General features: G+C 43.6%; 1 protein-coding gene across 8 annotated transcripts in view; it reads left to right on the top strand.

The window, feature by feature from the left end:
* Positions 1–14,690, top strand: part of HERC2 (HECT and RLD domain containing E3 ubiquitin protein ligase 2) — a 114,384-nt gene extending 99,694 nt beyond the window's left edge. For all 8 annotated transcript variants that reach the window (XM_042788890.1, XM_042788891.1, XM_042788884.1 and 5 more), the window contains 8 exons: positions 1,127–1,210; positions 8,277–8,418; positions 9,205–9,399; positions 9,513–9,625; positions 10,476–10,666; positions 12,490–12,595; positions 13,134–13,346; positions 13,944–14,690. In XM_042788890.1, the coding sequence (XP_042644824.1) occupies positions 1,127–1,210; positions 8,277–8,418; positions 9,205–9,399; positions 9,513–9,625; positions 10,476–10,666; positions 12,490–12,595; positions 13,134–13,346; positions 13,944–14,216 (1,317 nt within the window). In that variant the 3' untranslated portion in view covers positions 14,217–14,690. The remainder of the gene's footprint in view (positions 1–1,126; positions 1,211–8,276; positions 8,419–9,204; positions 9,400–9,512; positions 9,626–10,475; positions 10,667–12,489; positions 12,596–13,133; positions 13,347–13,943) is intronic.
* The last annotated feature ends 11,127 nt before the right edge of the window (positions 14,691–25,817 follow it).

Genomic DNA, 25,817 nt, shown 5'->3' with positions numbered 1-25,817 from the left:
TTGGCATGTATTGTCTCAAGGTCTCTTTCTCTAGACTTCAATAAAATTGTGTAATAGAGCAGTCCAGCAGAATATGTGCTTCACAGACGAATGCCACACATTTTTCATCAAAACCTAGATTGGAAAAAAGGGGAGGGGAATGCTAGATATTCTGTTCATGACACTTTTATATGTTAGTGCTCTTAATAGGGAGTCTTTAGGTATATGATGTTAGGTGTAGGGATGGGTGTACAGGAGGCACATTCAACATCATTTACTTTAAGAGTCTGCAGAACGATTACAGAAAGACTTCAGATATAAGATAAAATATGATATCAGGCATCAAAAATATTCGAGACACTAGAAATTGTGATGCCATATTTCATAGCTAGTCCTTTAAGTCAGGCTTACCTCCAGAGATTCTAAAGACTTACAAATCTCTTTAAAGCTTGCTTGAAACTGACAGTGTAAAATTAGATGCAAATGTTTCATGAGAGAACCTCAAATACTTGAATTTGCATGAAAAGTTTATTTTTTTTTTTAATTTCTATTTGTTTTTCGTTTATTGCCTTCCGTAGCAAGATGATCTCATCTTTGTTTTTTTGGATTGTTTTTCTCTAACATTAATTATTCTACATACACATATATTATTCTGGTATAAATTAGTTTATAACTGCACTCAGCAGCATGTTGGTTGCTTAGTAATAACTGAATCTGGGTGCAGTACAACCTCTCAAGCCGTGGTTTTATGTGACACAGGAGAGACTTCTTTACTTTTCTAGTATCCCTGACTGTTTCAGACTTGAACTGTATTAGCACAAATAACATGATCCTTAAGTAGCATCTCACGGCTTTTTCTTCTGTTGATTTTATTTATTTTTAGTATTTCAGAAGTATCTGATGCTTGTTTCTGTTTCTTCTAAAGAAAGACTCAGAGGTGTTATGCCTTTTCTAGTGTTAAATTGCTGAAGGACAGCATTGCAGGATCAGTTTCTCTATCAGTTTCTATGCTGAAGAGTCTTTTTTTTTTTGTTGTTGTTGTTTCCTGAATCGAACTAAGTATGTGCTTATCTGTGAAATACTTGCAGCTTTCTTATTTGACTGCAGTTTTGCCGCTATTTGAATTTTTTGTGTTTTCCTTTTTTAGGAGGCAGCTTTCAGAAAAGTTGTGCAAGCAACTATGGTGAGAGATCGTCAGCATGGGCCAGTCGTAGAGCTCAACAGAATACAGGTATCTTAAGCTGAAGTTTTGATTTTAGCATCTGTTTGTTCAGCCCACAATGCTCTACGTTGGTCAAGTCCCTTTGTTGCAGCTGTTTGGTGTCCGAGTAATGAAGAGTTGAATTTGTATCAGAGAATCAAACAATGAAGAAGTGAATGCAGCAAGGGCTGCTTATTTTCTTTTCAGTATGTTTTCATCTGCACTGAAGTTTGGGGGGAGAGGGGACACGTGTTGAAATCGTAAGCGAACAATTCAGACTCTTATGAGCAAAGTGGGTCCTGCTTGACAAAGGACTGCTTTTCAAAACTCACCACGTGAGATACCTTGAGAGTAGGGATCCTGAAGCCTTTCTTACCCTTCCAAATCTTCAGTTGAATTATTCAGCTGTTACTTTCATAACAGGGAACATGAAGGGGGGAAAAAAAAAAAAAAAAAATCCCTTGAATATAATTAAAAATCAGGCTGATAAACTCTTGTCCTTTGCTGGTCATCACATGTGGTCATATTGATTGCAGAACCTTTTGATACAAGAGGGCTTTTTTCCTTACCATTGACGTTAGAAAATGTAATGTCGCGCCTTAGGCCAGATATGTCTTTTTTTCATAGATCGTTCTGTAACACTGAATAGTAAAACATTGTTTTCATTTTAAATGGACCGAAGCCAGGTCATACAGAATTGTCACGCATTTCTTTCCTTTAGTGGTGTCTTTCTTTTTTTTTTAATTTTATGTTGTAAAAAGTAAGACAACCTACTCTTTGTAAGGTTAGAACAGAGAAATTGTTAAAATTTTGACTAATTAGTTTTTTCTTAGTGAACAGAAGTACATCCAGTTGTGGCTGGACCCTGTTTCTGCTGCTTTGCCATTTTCTTTGGGCACTTAAAATTTCTTGTGGTAAAGTTATGAGATTAAAACGTGGTGTTTTAGTTTATTATTTGGGAAATGGAAGCTGAAGAGAGTGTCAGAGATTTTCTTGTTACTTTTTGTGTGTGTGTGTGTGTGTGTGTGTGAAATCAGAAAGTCCAATAAAGCAGTGCAAGTATTTAAGTAGGAAACTAGTGAGTAGGCTTTGGGCTCGTTTCCTAGTGTACTCCTCCTACTGTTAAGACAGGCTTTCTCTTGTATTCCAGTTTGTTACTTGAATCTGTCTTGAACTCTAGAGGAGAACTAGTAGCTGCAGGGCTTCCCTTCATAGTTTCTGGGGGAAGTGAAATATTGCTGTAACACAAGTCTGTCCGAGATTGAGTCAAGGGAAGGGTGAAAGAAGAACATGTTCATAATGTGGCTTGATTACACAGTAGCAACTATGGGTCACAATTTCTTGAGGTAGCTTTTACAGAGAATGAAAATGTGGATTCTTAAACTATTTGATTCTTTATAGTATTTAACTGAAGACTCAAAGCTGCCTTGCATAGTCTCATACAGTTAATTCTCCATGTTAATAATTTTCATCTTATTTGCAGTTGTGAGTTTAACTGCAGCTAGGCTTTAAGATCCTTTTGCTTCCCAAAGATTTCTTACAGTTTATATATTATACGGTGCAGTCAACTCACTTCATCTTCCTTTGGATAACTGACTTGGTTTTGAAAATATTTCCTCAGCTTACCTTGTTGTTCAGTGGTTTCTTTGGAAGTACAAGAACTGTACGTAACAGCTGGTGTAGAAGCCAAACACCACTCCCTTCTTCTGAGGTCAAGTTTTACATGGAAGAGATTCCTTTAGAGTAGATCACCTTCACCTTACGCACAACTTGGCCCTGTATCTTTTCTGTTGGGAGCCTTGTGATAGTAGGACCCAGTAGTTTCATGTAGTTTTCTTGCTCAAGGTGTGTGAAACACAATATAACGGCTGTACTGCAACTCACCCGAGTGCCAGCGTGGTATTTCTGTAGCATAAAATTGAGGGGTAGATGTTTTCCACTTTGACGTGTAGCATGAGGGAAAGCCTGGATGCACACAGACACTTTGGGATACTGCTGGAGGACTGTGTAGAGCAGAAGAAACCAAACTGGATGCAGTTTTATCTATAGTACTTTTGGGGAATGATTGTTAAGTGAAATGTTCCAAAACAGCACCTGGGCCTTGTTCTGGAAAGGTTTAGTAGAAGTAGTCAAAGACTGTGCCAGAAAGTGAACTAAGTCTAGACAGGGCTCTGGTGCTCAAGTTTACTTACTGACCCTCTTACCCTTACCAGCAGATCAGATGTACCCAGTATTTAAGTACCAGTGTAGCTCATGTGATGTCAAATGGACAGAGTGTTATGATCTATAGGCTGATATGTTCATAATACTGTTAAATCACATCTTTGCCTTTACATCAAAGAGATTAGCACAGCAGTTGAAAGGAACTTCCTCCTTTTAAAAGGGAAACAAATTTCAGTTGTTAAGGAGAATCTCTGCTTTCAGGAATGTAATATTGCAAATGATCTCCTGGTTCAATCTTCTCTACTGTTATGGGAAGAATATCACACATATGGATATGTGAAATCCCACTTTAAGAATAGTTTCTTCTTCCTCACTAGGGCTCCTTATTAAATGTGGGTTACAGAAATCTCACTAGCATGATGATTAAAAATTATCTGGTCTTAAAGTAGGCACAGCATATCACTGAATGAATTATTCTTTTGAGTGTTATACTCTAGTTTAAATAACATTCTTCCTTTTTGGTTATTGTCTTCTCCCTTATCAAATATTCTTTTAAAGAACACTCATTTCATGACAGCCTTCATTTTCCTATACTCATCGGGCTAAGCTTTTTTTGTCTGCCTGTGTAGAATAGTCTTTTCTCTACTCTGCACCATTTTATACTGTATTTTTTCTGTAGCGTTTCAGTTTGAGCATAGATAACTGAAAGCTCAAAGTACAGGTGAGACTGGGTCTGTACTCCTATGATTATAGCACTGATACTTCTCTGCCTCTTCTGTAGATTGGTTTCATGACATATCCTTGAATTATGTGTGTTTTCTTCATAGATCTGTCTTGTATGTTAACAGTACATATTTCTCATTCTCAGCAGAATCCATCTGATAAGTTGCCATCTTTTCATGAACTTTTTTGTTAGTCTCAGAGTGCATGGCTTTACGTACTATTTTTCTCCCAAGTTCTGGTGGGTTGGAGAAAGTCCCATGGCATGGCCAGTATTTCAGTGGGTACTCTCAGGCTGCTTGAGACAAATACAAAGTTTTGTTCTTCAGATTCAGAGAAAGAACTTAAATTTAGGTCTTTGTCACTTCAGAACGTTTTAGTCAGATTACAGATTGAGTGCACTCCCCCTTTGATGCATGGTTCTGCTCACAATGAATGATTAGTCACCGGGGCATGTTCTTGAACTTGATTCTTCCACGCTTCACTGAATGGTGCTTTTGAGCAGCTGCATTTCTCTCTGGTCCAAGAAAAGCTGGTTTTCCACGAGCTGGTATCTTCTGATGGCAGACTGTTTTATGAAAGTCCTTCTTGGGCATTAACGTATTAACTTGTTTTATGCTAAAAAGTTATGTCATCAGCAAGAAGACTGAAACTGTATTTTAAAATCTTGAGATACTGCATAATCTGTGGTTAATAAAGCATATATTCAGTGAGGGTTATATCTGACCCTGTTCAAGAAAATAGATTCCACAGGGTACTTATTATATATGATATATGGATGACTTGGAAACATGAGCAAGGTGCTGTGCTCCAAACCTCTACAACAAAAAGTTAAAACACCTGTGGTGGTTTGTGACCTAAACATACTTGCATGAATTTTCACCATATTTCAGTGGAGTGGTTTACTGTCTGCTAATAACCTAATAAATTTTAACATGGGCATCTGTCTTTGTCAGCAAGCAATATATTAAGGTGCTGGAAGAAATGTCAATAATCCTTCATGGTGTCCTTACGTTGCTTTGCAGTTTGGCTTTTAACAACCATTTCTGCATCTAAATGATCAGATTAAATGAAAACTCTGTGTTTCTAGTAAATATATACTAAATTAAATGTATAATAGCAAATGTGCATGCCGTCCTGTTCAGTTCAGGCAGGACTGGCTTTTTATTGCCACTTGTTTAATTTGTATTTTAGGTCTGAGGTTTGAAAAAACAGTAAATTAACTACTGCTTTCATAGGCCTTGTGCTCGTACTTTCCTCTTTTTAAGAGAAAACTCAGTGATTTTTCAACTTAAAATTTCTTGGGCATCCAAATTTCTTAGAAATCCATTGAATTAAAACCAGCTTGTGTTGATACAGAACATCTAGAGCATCTTGTACATGAGGACGACTTGAGCATGTCAGCCTTTTAATAAAACCTGAAAGAAATCTGGTAGATGTGCCATCCAAAGCATTCGGAAGTATGCAGCATCAGAGCCACTGGACTTTGAGATGCACCGTAGCCTGGAGCAGAACTAAATACAGATCAGAGGGATGAGTCGGGGTTATTTCTGAATGGACAGTCTCACGGGTATTGGTGAACTATGTGCACTGTAGGAGTCCCTTTGTGGTCAGAGCAGATTGAGAATATAAATGGCAGAACACCGAGTGGAAAAAAAATACCTTGGGTTTTTCCAGCCTTCTGTTTACTTTCCATTTCTTTCTTCCCTATACTGGTGAAATGTTTTTTGTATTTTTACCCGCTTTGTGTGCATCTCTTGCAGCACAATGCATGGGATTTTCCTTAAATTCCTTATGGATCTTCATTAAATCTTAACATACACTTTTTCTGTGTGTTTGTATACATATGTATTTTGGTAGCGTTTACTCATTTTTCGAGGGTCCTAGTAAGTGTCATAGATTCATATTTAAATATTATCATTAATGAATATTATAAGAACATGTGTTGAGTTTTCTGGCCAACAACACAGCCTCTGCTCTGTCTTATGTATGAAAATTGTACCCAGATTCGACCATCGAATGTATGAGTAGAGATACAGGATGCATTAACTAAGTGAATTACAATCCAGAAAAACTGAATTTACCAAGGCATTGGCTGCTTCTTCAGAAATAGGGGAAGAAAACTTTATCAACAAATTTTATCATTGATACCCCTCAGTCTTTCCACTTTCCTTTAAAGATGAACAGATATAACGGTGAGTAGAGACAGGTGAACAATGAACTGTTTAAATTAAAGATAAGTAAAGTATTGGTGGTTGGGGGAATGTAAAATTCCTTATCTAGGAGAAAAAAACCCCACAGGGTTGTCAACTGACATTCTGCCTAGCTGCAGTGAACACACCTGTTGTTTTTGTGTATTTCCAGCTCTAACAGTAAAATTACAAAGGACTAATCAACCTCCAAATTTTTAGCTTCATTAAAAAAAAAAAAAAATGGTCATCATCATTGTGGTCGGCTGTGTTTGATCTAAGACTGTCTCAAGCAGTTATAACTACGTCAGGTCATAGGAATTAACGAGAACAATCATTCAGCATTTTCAGGTCAGTTCAGGACATGTAGTGGCAGTCAGGATCTAGATGAACAGATACTGTCTTTCACATTTGCGCAAATCCAAGCATTAGCTGAAAAATTTCTTCTGCTGCAGAGGTGCTGGAATTTGCAGTGCTTATAAATGGTGATAATCGTAGTAGTCACTGCCAGTTACACAGCCGTGTCACAGAGATAGGACCTATTGCAGAAGTTTCAGCTCAGCCTATCCTGGAACCAGTAACTCTTTCTCCTTAGTGTCTAGGTATGTCCTATTTTTATATCAGAAACAAGCTGACAAAGTACGGGCTGGATGAGTAGGCACTGAGGTGGGTTGAAAACTGGCTGAACGGCCAGTTCCAGAGGGTAGTGATCAGTGGCATGAAGTCTAGTTGGAAGCCAGTAACTAGGAGTGGACCCCAGGGGTCAAGTCTGGCCCCAGTCCTGTTCAACATCTTCATTAATGACCTGGATGACGGGGCAGAGTGAACCCTTGGCAAGTTTGCTGATGATACAAAACTGGGGAGAGTGGTTGATAGACCCAGAGGGTCGTGCTGCCATCCAGAGGGACCTCAACAGGCTGGAGAAATGGGCTGGCAGGAACCTCATGAAGTTCAACAAAGAGAAGTGTGAAGTCCTGGACGTGGGGAGGAACAGCCCCGGGCACCAGTGCAGGCTGGGGGTAACCCAGCTGGAAAGCAGCTTTGCAGAAGAGAACCTGGTGGGCACCAAGCTGCACGTGAGCCACCAACGTGCCCTTGCCGTGGAGAAGGTTAACGGGAGCCCTGGGCTGCATCAGGAGGAGCGCTGCCAGCAGGTTGAGGGGGGTGATCCTTCCCCTCTGCTCAGCACTGGCGAGGCCCCAGCTGGGGTGCTGGGTCCAGTGCTGGGCTCCCCGCTACGAGAGACGTGGTCATACTGGAGAGAGCCCAGTGAAGGGCCACACGGATGATGAAGGGACTGGCACATCTCTCCTATGAGGAAAGGCTGCGAGAGCTGGCACTGCTCAGCCTGGAGAAGAGGAAGCTCAGAGGGCATCTCTTTTTTTTTTGCCCAGCTGAAGGGAGGGTGCAAAGGGGGAGCCAGGCTTTGCTCACTGGTGCCCAGTGACAGGACCAGAGGCAGCGGGCACAACCGGCAACACAGGAGGTTCCCCCTGAACATCAGGAAACACTTTTTCACTGTGAGGGTGACCGAGAACCGGCACGGGTCGCCCGGGGAGGCTGTGGAGTCTCTCTCCACGGAGGTATTTGCAGGCTGTCTGGACGTGGTCCTGGGCAGTTGTCTCTAGGTGGCCCTGCTTGAGCAGCGGGGTGGGACTAGATGACCTCCGGAGGTGCCTTCCAACCTCAACCATCACGTGATTCTGAAATAGTTCCGGGCTCCTCGGGGCTGAGATTTTAAGTGGTTTCATCCTCCTGGAGAGGATCGGATTGTGCATTAGAGTCTGATACCCATATATAGGGATGGATGTGAGGTGGTACTGATAAACGCTGAGGTGCTGTAATTTGAAATGTGTTTCCTCTTCGTATATGTCACGTATATACAAGAAACACCGTGGACATCTGCAAGTGTTTCACTGAACACGTTAGTGTTTTCTAACCGTTAATCTTATGGTCTGATCTGCACAGCGATGCCAGCGGAATGATGTTCTTGCAGTGACTTTTATACTGTGCTTTCTCAATAGGTAAAACGTTCTAGGAGTAAAGGAGGACTGGCTGGGCCTGATGGTACAAAGTCAGTGTTTGGGCAGATGTGTGCTAAAATGAGTTCCTTTAGCCCTGATAGCCTTCTGCTTCCTCATCGCGTTTGGAAAGTCAAGTTTGTTGGTAAGAGCATTCTCTACCCCCCCAGCTATTTTGCACTTAACTTTAGGTTTTGGTTTTTTTTTGAGGACCTGAAAGAAGGCAGAGACAATGTATGTGTGTAGGCAGAGGAGGGTGCTTAAAATGTTAGGAAGTAAACAAGCCTTTTTAAATGATTTTATAAAAAAATCTCAAGATTAGTGGAAATGGGTCTGTAGTTCTCCTCACATTCTGAGGGTAACTCTTCTAGTTACAACAAACGTTCTTCAAAACCTAAACCTGCTTTTCAGCTGTCTGAATTGGTAAATAATCCTGGCTAGCTGGTTTTACTGGTAGAGTTGTTTTTACAATTCACATGCCACTTGAGCTTTTTGATGAAAAATATTTGAGATTGAAGAATCATTCTATCTACTGTATATAAGATACATAAAATATATCTACTTCAAAATGTCACTTAGGAACTGCGTTGCTTTGACTTTCTACCTCTGTTTATTTGATTAGTGTATAACACAAAAATGTGTTACACTCTGGCAAAATAGTATTTTTGACACTGTGATATGTTATATAATCTTCTAAAGAACAGGATTTACAGTGAGCTGGAAATACCCAAACATAAAGCAAATCATAAAGGGTTTTTGTATGAACAGATATGACAGTGTAGTTTTTAGTAAACCTTTGTTTACATAGTCATCCCCATGGTAGGAAATACAGTTTATTCTAATATTTAATTTAATTTTATTTAATTTAATTTTAACTTCATTTAATTTTGAAAGAACATTTAATTTTGAGTCTTTTTTTGTCTTCTCCAAGGTGAATCCGTGGATGATTGCGGTGGAGGTTATAGTGAGTCAATAGCAGAAATGTGTGAGGAGCTTCAGAATGGGCTGACCCCTCTGTTAATTGTGACACCAAATGGGAGAGATGAATCTGGAGCGAACAGAGATTGTTTCCTCTTAAATCCTGCTGCCAAGTCACTCTTGCATATGAACATGTTTCGTTTCCTTGGTAATTTTTTAGCAGCTTTGTGACGTTCTACTTGCATTGCATGATCAGAACATTGGGGGTCTAACAAAACCAAAGCAAAACAAAATTAAAAAATACATTGTTTAAACTTGCAGGTGTACTTTTGGGCATTGCCATCCGGACTGGCAGCCCTCTGAGCCTCAACCTGGCTGAGCCAGTGTGGAAACAGCTTGCAGGAATGAACCTGACAATTGCTGATCTAAGTGAGGTAAGTAGAGATTCCTGAGTAGGACGTAATTTACAGAAGGCAGACAGACTCTAGCATAAATTTTTCTCCAGTGATTGTTTTTTCTGGTTTCTATATACGTGAATTTTGACTGGCTTTTTACATTTTGAGCCAATATATAGGTATGACTTTTACAGTTTCAACAGTGAGTGCAACTGAAGTTGTTCAGAAGTAGTTAAATGAGCTATTTGAATTCTAGAGCGTTCTCAGATCTTCTCATGTGTTTGTGGTTGAACTACTTTCCAGTAGACCTTTCTGTAGCTGTTGCTGTCTGTTGTGCCAAGATGCAGTAACTGACTGGGTGCACAAGCCTACACTGTTTTGAAGTGAAAGCAAATGAGTTCAAACTACCACTGAAAATAGTTTGTACCCACATACAGAGCATCACAAACTTTCAGTTTCTGTTTACTGAGCTCGGTAAATATGGAGTAGGGTTTAGGTTTCCATTCTCAAATGCTGTCATGTAGAAATGTACTTACTGTAAAAGTATTGAGTTGTTTACTTGTTGGTAAGGGGATTGCTTTTGTACCCAAACCAGCCTTGGACTTTGTAGAGATGGTTATGTTTTTAAGCTTTAAATCCATTTTCTTATATAATAGTTTCCTGGCAAATGTTCCCCAAAAGGATTGAAATCTGGAACACAGGCACCTCCCACCTCCCGGCATAATGAAATTTTATGTAAAATACTAAGCCATTTTATGAGGTTAGGTAGGTTGTGGTCAGACATTTGACAGTGCCTTTGGAAGATGACACATGATGCACCGCTTCTGGTATGGAAGAGATACTGTTGTACAGTGCTAGCAAACTAACTCAGGCTTCTCGTTTTCAAAAGGTTGATAAAGATTTTATTCCTGGGCTTATGTACATTCGAGACAACGAAGCTACTTCAGAAGAGTTTGAAGCTATGAGCCTCCCATTCACCGTGCCTAACGCAAGTGGTCAGGATATTCAGTTGAGTTCAAAATATACCCATATTACACTGGATAACAGAGCTGAATACGTGAGGCTGGCAATAAACTACAGGTCTGTTGAATAAGTTATTCAAATTATTGAGACGAATAAGCATTTTCTTTTAGAAACTATGTAAAAGCTTTTAAAGAATATAGTGCTTAAACTGTATACAAGTATTTTAATCTTTTCATGTGATTACAGTGTTGATTTTCTGATTTCTTTTAATCTCTCCAAGGAGAAAAGATTAAACTTTAATTTTTAGGAAACAAAATAAACTAGAGCCGTACCTGCTAGGTTTGAATAGCTGTCCTGACAGAGAGCAGTTTTGGCAGACAGTTTTACAGGTGGAGAAATGTCCCGTCCTCTGGTTCTTCCTATGCAGTAAAGTAACAGCCTTGATCATTAAGTTCTTTGTGGAGAGAGCTTAGATTTTAGTACTACTGCTCCCGTAGTTTTTCCTATCATCAGTTGCAGTCAGGAGCCATCCCAGCTGAATTCTTACCTAGGTTGGAATACACAAACCAAAATGTTCATTCCCTGGACGCTGTAAAATAAATCTGACACCGATGTACCGACGAGTAAATCCATCCACAGGTGCCAAAAGCTGAGGATTGCACTGAAATCAGTGAGAATAATTGTTTAGTATTTGAGGAGACAGGCCGGTGGTTAAATACCTAGCTGGGTAATCTAAAGGAGTACATCTGGGAAGACGCCGTAGGCATCTTATGTGAAGCAGTGGGCCTAGTGCCTGTTGAAATATGGAAACGTAGATAATTTGGATGAGAAACTGGTTCGTAGCTGTTTTATTCTCTCTGCCGTAGTTCCCTGTTTCAGAGTGCTTAAGCAGGACTGTGTCAGCACGATATACTTGCTTATTTGTTTGTAGTTATAGCATCTGCCAGCAACTACTGAATTTACAGTGGTGGTGGTTTTTTTTTTTCTTTTTTTTTTCTGTAAGTGGTTATGAATTGATATTTAAACCTGGTTTTGACAGTAGGGAGAAATTGAATTTGGAATGGAGAGATGATATACCTGTATAAAGTGTTCCATTCCTTTGAAGAATTCCTTCTTGTTCTCTTGCCAATTCTGACTATCCTCAAAGGACATGAGCAATTTGAAAGCATTTTACAGTTAAAAGGCCTTTGGAACAAACAGTTAAATGTTTTAGATTAAATATCAGGTTTTTCAGTTTTACGTAGCCATTGAGAGGAAAGACTAGCTACCTGAATAGAATCCATGTGAAAAAGTGGATGCAAAAGACCAAGTTTGTCCTGATGTCTTTGTTTATTTTGGGGGTGAGAAGCCTGAGGACGGGGCTTATCAATGATGGGAATCTCTGCTCTGGAGAGCTCTGTAAGACATCTCGGAAATTATTTGGCAGCGGAGGGGAAAAGAGAAAAAAAAAAAAAAAAAGACAAAACACAAATCATGGGTGGCAGCAGAAGCAGCAAAATGTTAGACTTATTTGTGTCGGACTTGAAATACAACAACTTTTGTCCCCTCAGACATCCTGTTTTAGTTCAGACTTGTTTTTCTTTTACCATCACGTTCATCTAGCGTTGGGAACGTTGGGGGGCAGAGTTTCAAAGCACAGCTGTTCTTTTCCGAAGGGCGTGTTGTTTCCAAGTGAGGTATTGGTAGGGTCTTGCCAGACACGGCACGTGAATAATACTGGAAATAAAATATCTTAAACACTGGGAAGTATCTGTCCGTATGAATTGGTTTAGAAACCGTTACAAGTCAAGTAGCTCGTGTGATCTGTGGTTATGAACGTTCCTCAGCACATACCTGGAAACTTGGGGAGAAGGGTTCAAGTTTCCTTGCTAGCACAGGAATTGCTGGGAGCAATGATGAGAAATGGCATTCACCAAAACTCTGAAAATGTGTCTCTGCAGGCTTCACGAATTTGACGAACAAGTTGCGGCAGTTCGTGAGGGGATGGCTCGTGTTGTTCCAGTTCCTCTGCTTTCACTCTTTACGGGATATGAACTGGAAACTATGGTATTAATTTCTGCTTTGCTACATCTGTTAGACTAACTTGGAGTGAGATTCTTCACTTACGTCTTACTAATCCAAACCCCATATTAAATGCTATTTACCCCGGTCTCTCTCTGATTGCAAAATTTTGTCCAAGGAAAGATTAGAAGATACTTAATTGACCTCTTGGTGTGGTAATAAGGTTATTTTGATACAGCTGAGCAGTGATGTAATGAATTATTTCTGGAAGAAACAAAAAAATCCCCCAAGCCCCACAAATCAGGGACCTAGGAGATGAATTGGAGATACGTGTTCCAAGTGAAATGTTTAATCCTTTACGTGATTCGGGAATGTGAAAGAAGGTTTTGTTATTGCCCACTGATGGGAAGATGTACGTTTAGTAGGATTTTAATAGGAGACTGTGCTCAGCACTTCAAGGATTTGAGTGCTCCTTTTGTCGGTGTAAAAGCTGGTTAAATATTGTAAAGGAGTGGAGGGAACAAACCACCTGCAATTGACTGGATCAGACTTCTGTAGCTTCTCACGATATTTTACTTTTCAGGTATGTGGAAGCCCAGATATTCCACTTCACCTTCTGAAATCTGTAGCAACTTACAAAGGCATTGAACCAACTGCTTCCCTGATCCAGTGGTTCTGGGAGGTGATGGAGTCCTTCTCCAATACCGAGCGATCTCTCTTCCTGCGTTTCGTGTGGGGCAGAACAAGGCTGCCCAGGACTATTGCAGACTTCAGAGGGAGGGACTTCGTTATTCAGGTGAGGTGCATGGGCCGGGGGGTGGGGTTTTTAATTCCAAAAGCTGGTAGTGGAGAAGTAGTAGCACGACGTAACAGGAGAACAGACCCTTTGCGCAGCGTTACGCCGAAGGTTGGACGGTGCAACAGAGACCTATAACGTACATCAATGTTTTTTCTCTCTTGACTTGGGCAAGTGGATATTAGTTTCATTTCCTGGCCATTTGCTTCTCTGAATTCGGTTATTTTTCCGCAGTCAGTCATCAGCTGGTTTTGCTGGCATTTATTTAGCGCTTCGTTGAGCTCAGTTAATCATTCCAGCTAAAATAAAAAACCCCTGCTCTTCAAATCATATTTTGGTATTTGCTGAAGTAATGCAATCTTTTTTCTATTGTTCCCAACCACATATTCATAATCAAAGCAGCTCATATATGCCTGTCTGTATTTATTTCCTTAGTGTAGAGAAAACGGATTTGGTCTTTTCATGTTGTTTTTAAGAAGCTTCGGCATCAGAATCACAAATCAAACATGTTGTTAAAAAAATTCTCCAGTATTATTTTGGTGTTTCTTTGCGGTTTGGGCAGTGAATCAAAAATACCGCTCTTTTTATTTTCGACAGGTATTGGATAAATACAACCCTCCAGACCACTTCCTTCCCGAGTCATACACTTGCTTCTTTCTCCTGAAGCTGCCCAGGTATTCCTGTAAGCAAGTACTAGAGGAAAAACTGAAGTATGCCATTCACTTCTGCAAGTCTATAGACACTGATGATTACGCCCGAATAGCACTGACAGGAGAGCCAGCAGCTGATGACAGTAGTGATGATTCTGATAATGAAGATGCGGATTCCTTTGCTTCAGATTCTACGCAGGACTACTTAACAGGGCATTAGAAAAATAATATAGGAGCTAGTTGTCACAAGCACTGAGGCAAAATGCCAAAATGGCAATGAAGCCAAGGACAGTTTAGGTCTCGGAATATAGACCGTGTAGTCAGAGGGGTGATAATCTTCTGAACGTGGGGAAAGTGTGTTTGCTACTCACAGTGTAGGAATTAAGGGTTACAGCTTAAACCATCAGCTTAGAATAAATGGCACAGTATACGGGCATTTAACATTTATTTTAAGAGCTGAAAGTGGCCCCCCATAATGCTGCACTACATTTAGAACCTTTGTGTTTACTGAAGTGTTGTAAATGTTTATATAAATATGGTAGTGCAGCATCCAAAAGGCAGTGAAACCTTTAAATTGTGGGTGCAAGAGCTTTTTTTTTCATATTAAGTGTTGTGTTCTGTGCATCTTCTTGATTGTATATTGGAAATACTGTGCAACAACTGAATAGTATTATAAATATTTCAACTAACTTTACTAGAAGTTTGTTAAAAATTTTTGAACATTGAATTAACATTATTCCTTGAAATTCTTCTATAGATAATAAAAATTGCCAATAGTTTCACCTCCACCCCTGGTTTGTATATTTTAGCTTATGCATTATTTATCTCAAATTTGATACCTTTCTGTGAACAGCATCATAATTCTTATCATGGAAAGTGTACTGTATATAATTTGTGCCATGTAAATGCAAAAGTTATAATTTCCCTCCGAATAAAAGTTCTGCCACAGGAAAAAAAAAAAAAAAAAAAAAAGTGTGTGTTTTAATAGTAATGCAGCTGCTACATGGGATGAACACTGCAATGACTCTGCTAAGAAGCATTTCTGTGATTTGCAGCTGCTGACCAAGCGTTGCCGGTGCCTCTTGCATTGCCACAGGCAGAACATGAGCTGTAGTAAACTCGGAGCAAGTCTACACAACACGTTAGTGGTGGCAGTTAGGCACGGTTGTTCCTAACCTTACTGTTGGCAGTAAGGGTAAATCTGTTCTTGGGCACCCGGGAAAAAAAAAATTGCTTTTGAGGAAGTGTAAGGGACAGATGTCTTCAAGTACCTGAATGTGAGCAGAGTAGAAGGGTGTGATGACACTAGTACGATACGTGAGAAACAGCTGAGAAAATCAGATCATTTTCTAAGACTTGATCACGAAACACTGTGCATGCAGAGCGGCCTGCTTGAATAACTCATTGAAGTCGGGTGCCGTTCGGGCAGGTATTGTGCATTTACTGCATAGGGTATGCACTAGCTTTTCAAAGTAGGAAAATAAGATTAGTGCCAAAGCACTAATATTTTCCTTTAAAATCCAGTAGAAGGTGATGCCATACCATTTGTTCACTAATTACTAGGATAGGTATAGCTGAATATTTAACATTTCACAATTCAAAAGGATAAATTTTCTTTTTTAATTGTCTGCATTTGACTTCTATTCCATCTTTAAATATGAGCTGCGGTCATGAAATGAGCTTTCCTGAGACATAACTGATATTTCAAAATCGTGAAACTATTGATTTGTTGTTAAGATGTCAAAGTTTTGAAATTCATTAGCTTTCGAGGCCTCTAATTAGTGCTGAAGGTCTCTTGCAATCAGTGCTCCTGTCCTGATCCTCTGTCCCCCTGGAGATTCCAGCAGCCAGACCTGTGCCCTGTTCCCCAAGATTTTCTCTGTCATGCCACGGAAAACACTGAGTCATCTTTGAGCCTTAATAGAGATGCAAAAAACTTGAGCAACCTCTTTTATCTTTGCTGCTGAATCACATTTCTCCTGAGGGTAAAGAGTGGAGAATCTGGTGCCGAAGTGCTCGTGTGGTCCTTGGGGGGGGGGGGAGTAGCTGAGCCCTGCCCTGTAGCCATCCACCTTGATCAAAGAGATTCTGTAGTTGGCTTTGCAGGAGCTGTGATGGACCAGTCGTGCCCCAAGGTCGCAAAGTCCAAGGGCTGAGAACAAGTTCAACTGCCATCCTTGAGTTTGAAACCCTGTTTCAGGAGCGTATGCGCTGCTTTAACATGGAGAAGCTTTGCAACTTGCTTAGGAGAGAAAAAGAATGCCGGAGTTTTTCTTCCAAGAAAAGCAGAAAGGAAGTGCCCTTGATGTAAGGAAGCAGTTTATGCTGTTAATTAGCGATCCGGGGAAAAGAAGGGGTTTTTTAAGCCTCCTTCTTTGCTTTCCCATCCTAACAGAGGAGTCTCAGGCGCCATTTTACAGTGTGAAATGCTTGTCACCCACGGGCAGACTTGGAGCATTTCTGAATAGCCAGCTGTCATTGAAAAAAGCATTGTTTCAAGTGGTTACAAAGTGGGATTTGCCCTTGATTGGCTTTTAGATGCAAATTCCTATTCTGAGAAGGAAAAGGACTCGACCTTGCAAAGGAATGAATTGCTAGTGCTCCTTTCCCTTCTTCATACGTTCCCTGTAAAACCAAAGATGATGGTTTGATTTATATGAAGCTTTACCATTACGAAATTGCAGAAGACAGAGGAAAAAATCCCTTCCCGTCTTCAAAATTACTCTTTGTTGCCTGGGTAAATTCCCGATACCTCTAAAACCAAACTGATGTCTGCTAAACCCCCTGTGAATAAGGAGAGAAGGTCACTGAGTCCCCTCAGGGAGTTCAGGGGACACGTACCATTTATGATCACGGTATTTGTTCCTTAAATCATGTTAGTACAGTCTTCGGGCCAGCATATGCAGGAACTTGCCTCCTCTAAAAGCATCTTTATCAGCAGACTGTGTGCAACACTGAACCGTGCAGCACTCTTGCAGAAAAAGGAAAGCAGTGGCTCCCAAAGATCTCATTGATAAAAAATATTCTCACCTTGTAGTTGAAAGAAAACGCACAGACGTGTAGTTTCCTGTAGATGTTGTTGCCTTTCAAGGTTAATCTCCCAATGAATCTTATAGTTAAAAATTACGGTGTTAGCTAAAACATGCCAACATGGTCCTTCTACTCAACTGCAGTTCAAGGATGTGAGATCGGTGGAAATGTTATTCTAGCGTGGAGTCGTTGACGTGCGGAAAACAGACTCCACAATCTGATAGATTGTAAAGTAGGTATGTTTATTCAGCGCTGGGCACACAGGGGATCACTCCTCCTAATGTGTGCTCCCATGTGGCACCATTGCCTTAGATTTATAGAGCAAATGATTACATATTCATAATATTTTGCAATACGCCTATACATATGCATCACCTATCCCCGCTTCGTATTAAAATTAGCATTTCCATGGTCTCCTCCCAGTTGAGTCTGCGCAGTGAGTTCCTTTGGTCCTGGGCAGGGGTCGTGAAGGACTGGGCGGTGGTCGTGGGAGGAAGTATCTCCTCTTCCTCAGTGCTGAACTTTTCACCCCGAATTCCTGCGCAGTCTCTGTCACCCCCTGGACCCGCAGAGCAGGTTTGTGCCGGTTGTGGGGTAATCTTCACTTACTCAGGGGTGGAGGAGGCTTTTTACTTAAACAGGAGATAGTGGTCGATCAACACAAACATCTTCACTTACTCAGGGGTGGAGGAGGTTTTTTACTTAAACAGGAGATAGTGGTCGAGCAACACAAACACCTCGTACAAGCTAGGCAAACTCTTATCTCGACTATTTCTCTCGTCATCCCCTTCTTGCTATTCCCATATTAACCCTTACATCCCCGGTTCCTATCTAGGCCCTGTATCATCGTGTCCTTGCCTTAAGGGAGAACTGCAGCGAAGCAACACAGCTGTGAACGTGACTTACAAACTTCTTGTGAGTTGGGGCTCCTCGTCCTTGGAAAAGATTCGGCTGATCTGTATGTTTGTCTCAAATGTGAACGTTGATGGTGTATTTGCAAGGCACCGTTCCTCAGCTTTACCTTGAGTCACCTGATGGCCAGCGAGTAAGATTGGGCCAAAGATCTCCGAGAAGCACAGAGTAGAATTGTCCCAGCTGCTTCCTGACTGCGGTCACCCCTGACGGCTCTCCCCAGCGAGTTTGGGTTGGTTGGGTTTGCATCGGCATCGCAACCTGGGAAAGGTTTCAGCAGAAGCATTTTGAGAAGCTTGTTTGGAGGACATGGGGTCACGCCCATGATATAATATAGAATCCCCTAGGATCCTCTTTTGTAAATGGGTCTGCGTTAAGTGAAAAGAAACGTAGTTGTCATTCGGCACTTGCATGTACTCGCTACTGATGAAAAGCCTCAATAGGGATGGGGTACGGCACTTCTAGAAAATAAAGTCCAAGCTAGGAGTACGCCTTCTTGTTTCGCTTTGACAATTTCAGCAGTGTGTGGGGGCAAAAAGTGCCCTTGTGGTTTGGTCTCGGTGGTCAGATGAGCTTTGTTAATCCTGTTCGCCATCAAGTCATCGGAAATGAAGTTGGAAGAAAGTATGAAATCAAAATGCACAAGATTAGGATGCTTGAAGCCATAGTAGGCTGCTCTCCTTTCTAGCTCCGTATGAAAATTTTGACCAGTGGCCAACACGTGACAGTTAATGCTTCGTCCAAAACCAACATGCCATTTCAAAGTTCCAAAAGGGGAGAAAGTAAAGAATGACCAGGTAGATGAAGCCGTGATTTGTTCTTCTAGAAGACAGACTTCTGAATTAATCCTTCCACGTAAAGTATTTCACCACTGTTTCGAAGAAAAGATGCTCTTTAGCTTCAGGAACTGATCTAGTTTGAGCAAGTTCTTTCCATAATTCCCAAGTGATAATTTTCCTAACGTTTGTTCTGGTACACTCAACATTTGTGGCACGAACATGTGATTTGTCAACCACAAATTATGAAACCAGTCTAATGCTTTGACCTAGTAGTTAACAGATGAGGCAGGTTTGCTTTATTATGGCTTTGGATGCTCTCTCTTCCTTAGTAATTCTCTAGTGACTTTCTTTTAATCAGTAAACTGAGAAGACCTCTGAAATGAGGTTGGGGTAAAGCTGCAGGCAAAGCGTGAAGTTTCCTCCTAAACTGGAAAAAATTTCTGAGTAGGACTCCTGCACGTGTCCGTCCTGGTTCTGATGCCTCTCAAGTTTTTCACTGGTTTCATCACATCGTCTTAGAAGCACCCCTAAAAATAAGCTGGAGAACAGGGTCCATGTCCAAGATAAAGCTGATCGGAGAAGGGCTGTCTGACCCAAGCAATGCAAAAGCCAATGGATTATGAAGCATAGAGGCAGAAATCAAATGCCTGAAGTATCTGTGCAGGGAGGCCGGGGGGGATTTAGGCTGGCCTGAGTTGCTTTTCCCCCCATACTCCTGCAGAGGATGGGGGATTCCTGGGGAAGAACCGGCTGGATAAAACCGGGAAGGAAACGGATTTTTTGTAGTGCAAGTCAGGGACCTTCCTCCCTGCGGTCCCGGCGGGTCCTGCTGCTTCCTGGCAGTCGCCGACCAGAGTTACCCATGTGGGGCAGGGCTCGGCAGCCGTTGGAATTGTTCAACTGGGAACAAAGGAAGGGCATTTCAGTTGCACGGGTGGATCTACTGTACAATAGCTGGAGGAGAGATTGGAGACTTAAGCTAGTGGTACCCAGAGAACAGTCGCGGTGCCTCTGTCACTGCAATGATGTGACTTAATTTAATGGCACAGACCTATCCTCTGAGGGACCATGCTACAAGTACTAAAGGAAGAAAATACGCTGCAGAGTGGCTGGTGTGGTCTGGAAGCCAGCTGCCTGGGAGGATGCCGGTCCCCTTGGGTGCATGTGACCTTGGCAGAGCGACAGGAATGTGGGGGGATGTTGTACGTCTCTTAAGGGATGTTAAGAGTGTGGCCTCCTCTTCCAGCCACCCCGGCCCAGGACCATCCTGCCCGGCCCTGGGATCCAGGAGCAGCAACGTGGCTGCCCCTGTCCCCTTTGCAGGTTCGACCAGTGGCGAAGCTGGGCATGTATCCCAGAGACACACACGCGGACAGGGGCACACGCAGGACGGTGACACGGCCAGTCCCAAGCCGGTGGGCAGGGGTTAAGGACCCCCCACCTGCTCCAGCAGCTGATGCTGAGCCCCCACCCGTGCCAGCAGCTGGCACCAATCTTCACTCACACCCACGCAGACCTCACCAGCAGCCAGCACCCAGTCCTTGCGGCGCACATCCCTGTGGGATAGAGGGAGTGCTCGTGCAGCGAGATAGCGAATGAAAAGGTTTAATCACAAGAAGGGAGGGCAGGCTGCAGTGATCAGGCGCAGGGCTCAGCCAGACAGGCGTGCTGACCGGCCCCATTTTACACAGGACCAGCCCCCCCTTCATACATTTCTGTGTCTGCCCCCTCTGTCCCTCCTTGCTCCCCTTCCCCTGCGTGTCCCTTACCTGTGGGCACAGTCCCACCCTCCCGCTCCAACACCGTGGACCCTCAGGTTTGCAGACAACCAGTTGCAAAGGCCCCGTTTGCCTCCAGGTTCTTGCTAGCCCACCAGTTACTGTGACCGACCGGCTTTATTTCTGATTATTGCGCTTGTTAACACTAATTGCTCGGGTTCCAGGGCTCTGTGTGTTTGTATCCCTCCCTTTCCTTATCCTCCTGACTGATAAAATACACATTGCCATGCTCCGCACGTCCTTACCAATTAGTGCGACTGACCAGGTTTGTTCTCATCCCCGTCTCCCCGCACTGTGTGTCTGTCAGGTTTGTCTCTGTTCTTGTTTATGGCTCCTTTGACCAGATACCCTCAAAGGAGCAGACAGTCTCCTTCTACATACCCTTGCAAGTACGGTCAGAGATGATTTATGAGTTGGCTGCGCGGCAGAAGAATTAGCTGTACGGTGCCCTATCTGGAGATGATCACCGGGGCGTGGAGAAACGGACGTCCACATGTCAGAATCGACGGCAAGCCTGCAAAGAAGCAGATTTACACCCAGCAGGGTGAAATGTTCTCTTCAAGAGCCATTTCGCAGTGCTGGTGTGTGTCTGACAGGGACAGGGTGGAGAGCTGGAAGATAGGCAGGGGGGCGCGGAGGCGGGCAGCAGGGCCGACGTGATTTTGGGGAGGGTGCAGCCTGCAGGCTGCAGGCGGGTGGGTTGGCTCCTATGGAATAAGACCCAGCTCCTTCCCGCAGAGCTGAAAGCTCTGAGGACAGGCCTCAGGACCCCCAACCACAGCTGAGGGTGGGCGCAGGCTGGCGGGGTTTGTATGAGGTCTGACGGACTTTGAGCTTTTTCCAAAAGTGTCGTGGACGAAATTTTCTGTACTGGGAGTGGGCTATACTGGCAATTCACACAAGGCTACTGGCTACAGGCTCTTCTAGAGACCATGACGTATGTAAATGAAGCCGTGGCCTGCAGCTTCAGGAAGAAGTCAAGAGTGTGTGCAGTCCCTTTGTCTGTAGTCAGAGCCCAAAAAACATTGCAAGAATTTCTCAATTAGGCAATGCTAGTGGACAGAAGGACGCGGGGATCACGGACCAAACAATTCAGCAACGATGAGCAGTTACAAAAAGGAGCAGGTATCCTTCCAGGGGAGTTTCACTGGCATTCGGTGGCACAAAGTCCATTTTAACCTGGTAATAAATAAAGCCTTGACTGGAACAATCCTGGTATTTCCTAAGACACAAGCATGACCCCTGGGGAAAGTACAAAGGGAAGCACATTGCTGGCAGTGTTAGAAAATAGGGACGAAGGAGAGAAGGAGAAGAAAAAGAGTGGGAATGTCTGATGCAGAAATGCTGGATAAAAACACCATAGTAAATCTTTCAATATGTAAGATATTGGAGTAAAAAAGGGAATGATCAGTTGTCCACAGTTATCCAAAACAGGTTGAGAAGAAGTAGTATTCTTATATCAGAGGCACTTGACACCCCACCCCTCTCACTTTCTAATTTTAGAGACTTTTAAGCACCAGAATTCCCTGTCTAGGCAGATTATGAATTTTGGACAATAAGTTTTTAAAACCTTGTTAGGCATCTCTTGGTGATGATCTGATGATACTTGATCTACCCTTAATCAGGTAGCTGCCCAAACTAATTCCTTGAGTCCTCCCAGCTTATTTGTTACACCTGCAATTAGCTATTCATTATTAGCTTCTCTAAAAATGATTTTCTGGTAGAACAGACTCTGCAGTGGTACCCTGGCCATCATGTTCTAACCACGGTGCCTTGAGCCATCCAAACTTGCTGTAGACTAGACCCTTGAAATCTTTATCAGTTACTGCAAGTGAAGACACTGAAGCTTTTCAGCTGCCTGCTTTCCCGGCGTGGACCTGCACTTATTCAAGAGGAGCTTTTCTTTTTCACCAACAGCTTCCTCAACCAGAGGCCAAATTGTCTGCCTGTACAGCTCTCCGGGACTCCCGCTGATCATTTAGGATGGGGTCAGGCCGCCGTTCTGAGTTGCCAGGGTCCTCTCGTGCCTTCCTGCAGCTCCAGCCGGAGCCGTGCGCCTGCTGGGGGTCTCGCCTGGCTGATCCTGGCCGTGCCGGGACGGGGGGTCTCCCCTCCCCAGGTGAGCCTGGCTCCCCACAGCACCCCGCCACAGCCTTGCATAACACATCCACGTTCTGGCTGATGGCCTGGCAGCGTGGTTGCTCGCAGCTACATGAGATTGAGGTGGGCGCTGACCCTCTGCTGCCTGTGCTCAGTTTGATACGGCAGCCCGGAGCCGTCTCTTGGCCCAGGGGGAGAAACTAAACGGTGGAGCAACAAAGCAGCAAATGACAGTCCGTCAGGCACCTCTGGAAGCAGCGGGTGAGTTAAGCCATCGCATTGGCATTTTTTTTTTTTTTTTTTTTTTTTTTCCAAGGACCGTGCCTGCACTAAAATGTTAATGAAAGCCGTGCAGAGGGCTCTCCCCTCCGTCTGCCCCTGGCCCTGGCTGGGCTGTGGCGCTGCTCCCTCAGGGCAGGGAAGTCTTATAACACCGGATCAAGAAAGCGCCTCCTTCCTCACCCCCTGCCCGAAAGCTGTGGGGGGCTGTTTTTCAGGGGGGTCATTTCCTTCCTCTGGCTTCTCTGGCGGCTCCACCAGGCATTGGCGCAGTAAGGTGGGGACGGGAGAGCAAGCACCTCTAGGCTAGCTTTAGCTCTCGAGTCCTTCTTACCATTTGCGGAGCCGCGGACGAACGACACGCCGAGACGGGTTCAGTGTGGGCGATAGAGCATCAATCAACGTGTGTTTATTGGTCCAGGGTACATATATTTATACAGACAATGATAATTATGATGCCTACTAGTCACTAGCTGATTGGCTTAAGCTCTAAAGGTCGTATTCGCACGGTCCACCTACTTGCAGTTAGCTTACAGCCCAAGCTTCTCATAACACTAAGTTTCTCATGCTACTATTTCTGATTCCTGTTGACTTGTTTTCGATACACGACGGTACCGTAACACAATGTTTCTCAGACCACCGTTACCATAACACTGGGTTTCTCAGACCACTATTCCTAATTCCCCTTAACCTGTTTTCGACACACCACGGTACACGGGGCTGAAGCGTCCTTGACATTCCTCCTGTATCAGCAGCTGCAGGCAAACCCTAGTGAGGCCCAGCATCAGCAGCCAGAGCAGGCTCTGATCGTACAGCTGCTCGGTGGGCTCAGGACCCTTGTCTCTGAGCCATTCTCCAACAACCATTCACCTTTAGTAGTTCCCCAAGGCCCGCCCAAAATGCCTGCTCCCCTCCCGGAGGAAGGGGCAATATGCCGGCCGCGGCTGTTTCTTTTAAGGCTGCAGGGAAGGAAGCTGTGAGCACGGTTCTGGTTGGGCCGAGCGCAGCCTCACGGACGCGCCGAGGCCGGAGCCTGGGCCGGCGGGCGATGGGGGGGAGCGGGGGGAGCCCGTGGCTGCAGGCGGGGAAGGGTGAGGGGGCAAAACTGCCCCCCGACATCCACAGCAGCCCGGGAAGCGGGGAGGCCGCGGGACAAGGGGTGCTCCTTGCCCAGCAAGGTAAAAGCGGGTGGTGCCGGGGGAGCCCCTGCAACACAGGGGGCCCGGGGCACCTCCGCCATTTTGGAACTGCCTCGTGTTGTCGTTTCCACTCCATTTTTCTCTCTCCTTGGTGTTTCTGGCTGGCGGAAACTTTTCATCTTGATCAGTGTTTGCGTCCCAGCCAACTCCTCTGCTGGGATAACCCGGCACTGTGGGGTCAGGGGGCTGGAAGTCCAGCTTCAAGGCTTTTACTGTCAAATCAAAAATGTCACGGTCCCACGGCATGGATAACTAAATGTTGTGTAGAATCATTTTACCGATTCAAACTTGCTCAAACGGTTACAGTGGTGGGTAAATTAGATGTTATCAAGTTCAGCGTAAGGTTAGTCATCGTCTGTCCTGAAGTGAGTATGAAGCTGGTTAAAATTTGTACTGTGGGCCTTGGCTACTTCAGTGGGAATGCCATCCTGTGGTCAGGCAATTTGTCTTTCTAGTTTGTTATGCACAAATTAAAATTGTTTGCTGGGCAAATGGCAACTCTTTTGAATAGCAGTAGTCTGTTTAACCATTTTTGTGTACTGTCGGAAGGCAAATATTGGGCATTATACGTGTCAGAGGAGGAAAGCCCCTGGGAGTAACAAATGTGTTTGCTATAAAACTCATCATAAAAACAGGCAAGTATGACTTCAGGTGATGGTCTGGGCTCCAGGTGAAATCACTTTTGGCTTCACTCTCTGGGTTTGCCTCTCAGTCTCGGTTCCACATACAAAACTGCCTGCATGCTGCAGGATGTCAATACCATTTTGATGTTTGGTTTCAAGACGGTTTTGCTTGGTCCCAGGCGGTTTGCAGGTTGGTTAAGATACTTGTGTATAAGCATGACCGGGGAGGAGAAGCCTCTGGGAGGTTTTCAAGCTTCCTCTGTGGCTAAAGCACAGGACCGGCAGTCAGGAGATCAAAGTTCCCGTGTTGTACAAAAAAGTTATTTCAACACATAGGCTGCATTGATAAAAGCGGTCTTGTAGGAGTGCTACACACATTTCTTTGATGGCGCCAAGGCTTTGTTCTTGCCAGGCAGAGCACTGCAGGGAATTGGCTCATCCCACCTAGCGAAGCCTGCCATCCTGAAAAGGGAGCAAGGACAAACAGCACCGAGGCTCACCGGCCTGGTGAAATGTCCATCGCAAAGTCCGTGAAAATAGCCTCAAAGTGGTGAGCGCTGGGTGGGAAGAGGAAAGAGTTAGGCAAAAGGGGACTGTGTTATTTGTGTCACACCACGTCACAAGAGCTGGGAAGGATGTAGTCAGCATAACCATGGCCAAGAAAGGCACGTTGGATTGCCCTTACATGTTTATAACTGAATTAATGTTGATCTGGGTATTGTTTGCCAAAGATGTAAGAGTTAGAGGATGCAGCGACGACTAATAGAAAACAGTTTGAGCAAATGTTTGTTTACAGTAGCTGGCCACAGAAATGGCCCACATGCTCAAAGCATGCTTCAGGGATATCCCTTTCTTCAAGGATTTGAAGGGAAAAGTGGAGAGGACAAAACGCCTAGCTAGACCTTGCTTACAGGCTGTTTAATTTGAAAGGAAGCTGTAGCAGCTGTTTGCCTCCATTTGGGAGTGGCACAAACTGCCTTATCACCTTCTCATCTCTCACAGAGTGGTGACAATTGCTGCTAAGGCCCTAGGGGAGGTGGTAAAACAACTGCTCTGTGGCACCTCTGGGAGATTCCGGTTACTTTCTGATCTCTCAACTACTCTGAGACAGTAGTGTTTGC

The sequence above is a fragment of the Tyto alba genome, unplaced genomic scaffold (genome assembly GCF_018691265.1).
Source record: "Tyto alba isolate M040663 unplaced genomic scaffold, T.alba_DEE_v4.0 Super-Scaffold_14, whole genome shotgun sequence".
Classification (NCBI taxonomy): domain Eukaryota; kingdom Metazoa; phylum Chordata; class Aves; order Strigiformes; family Tytonidae; genus Tyto; species Tyto alba.
The sequence above is the reverse complement of the archived record's forward strand: the minus strand, read 5'-3'. Positions and strand labels throughout refer to the sequence as shown.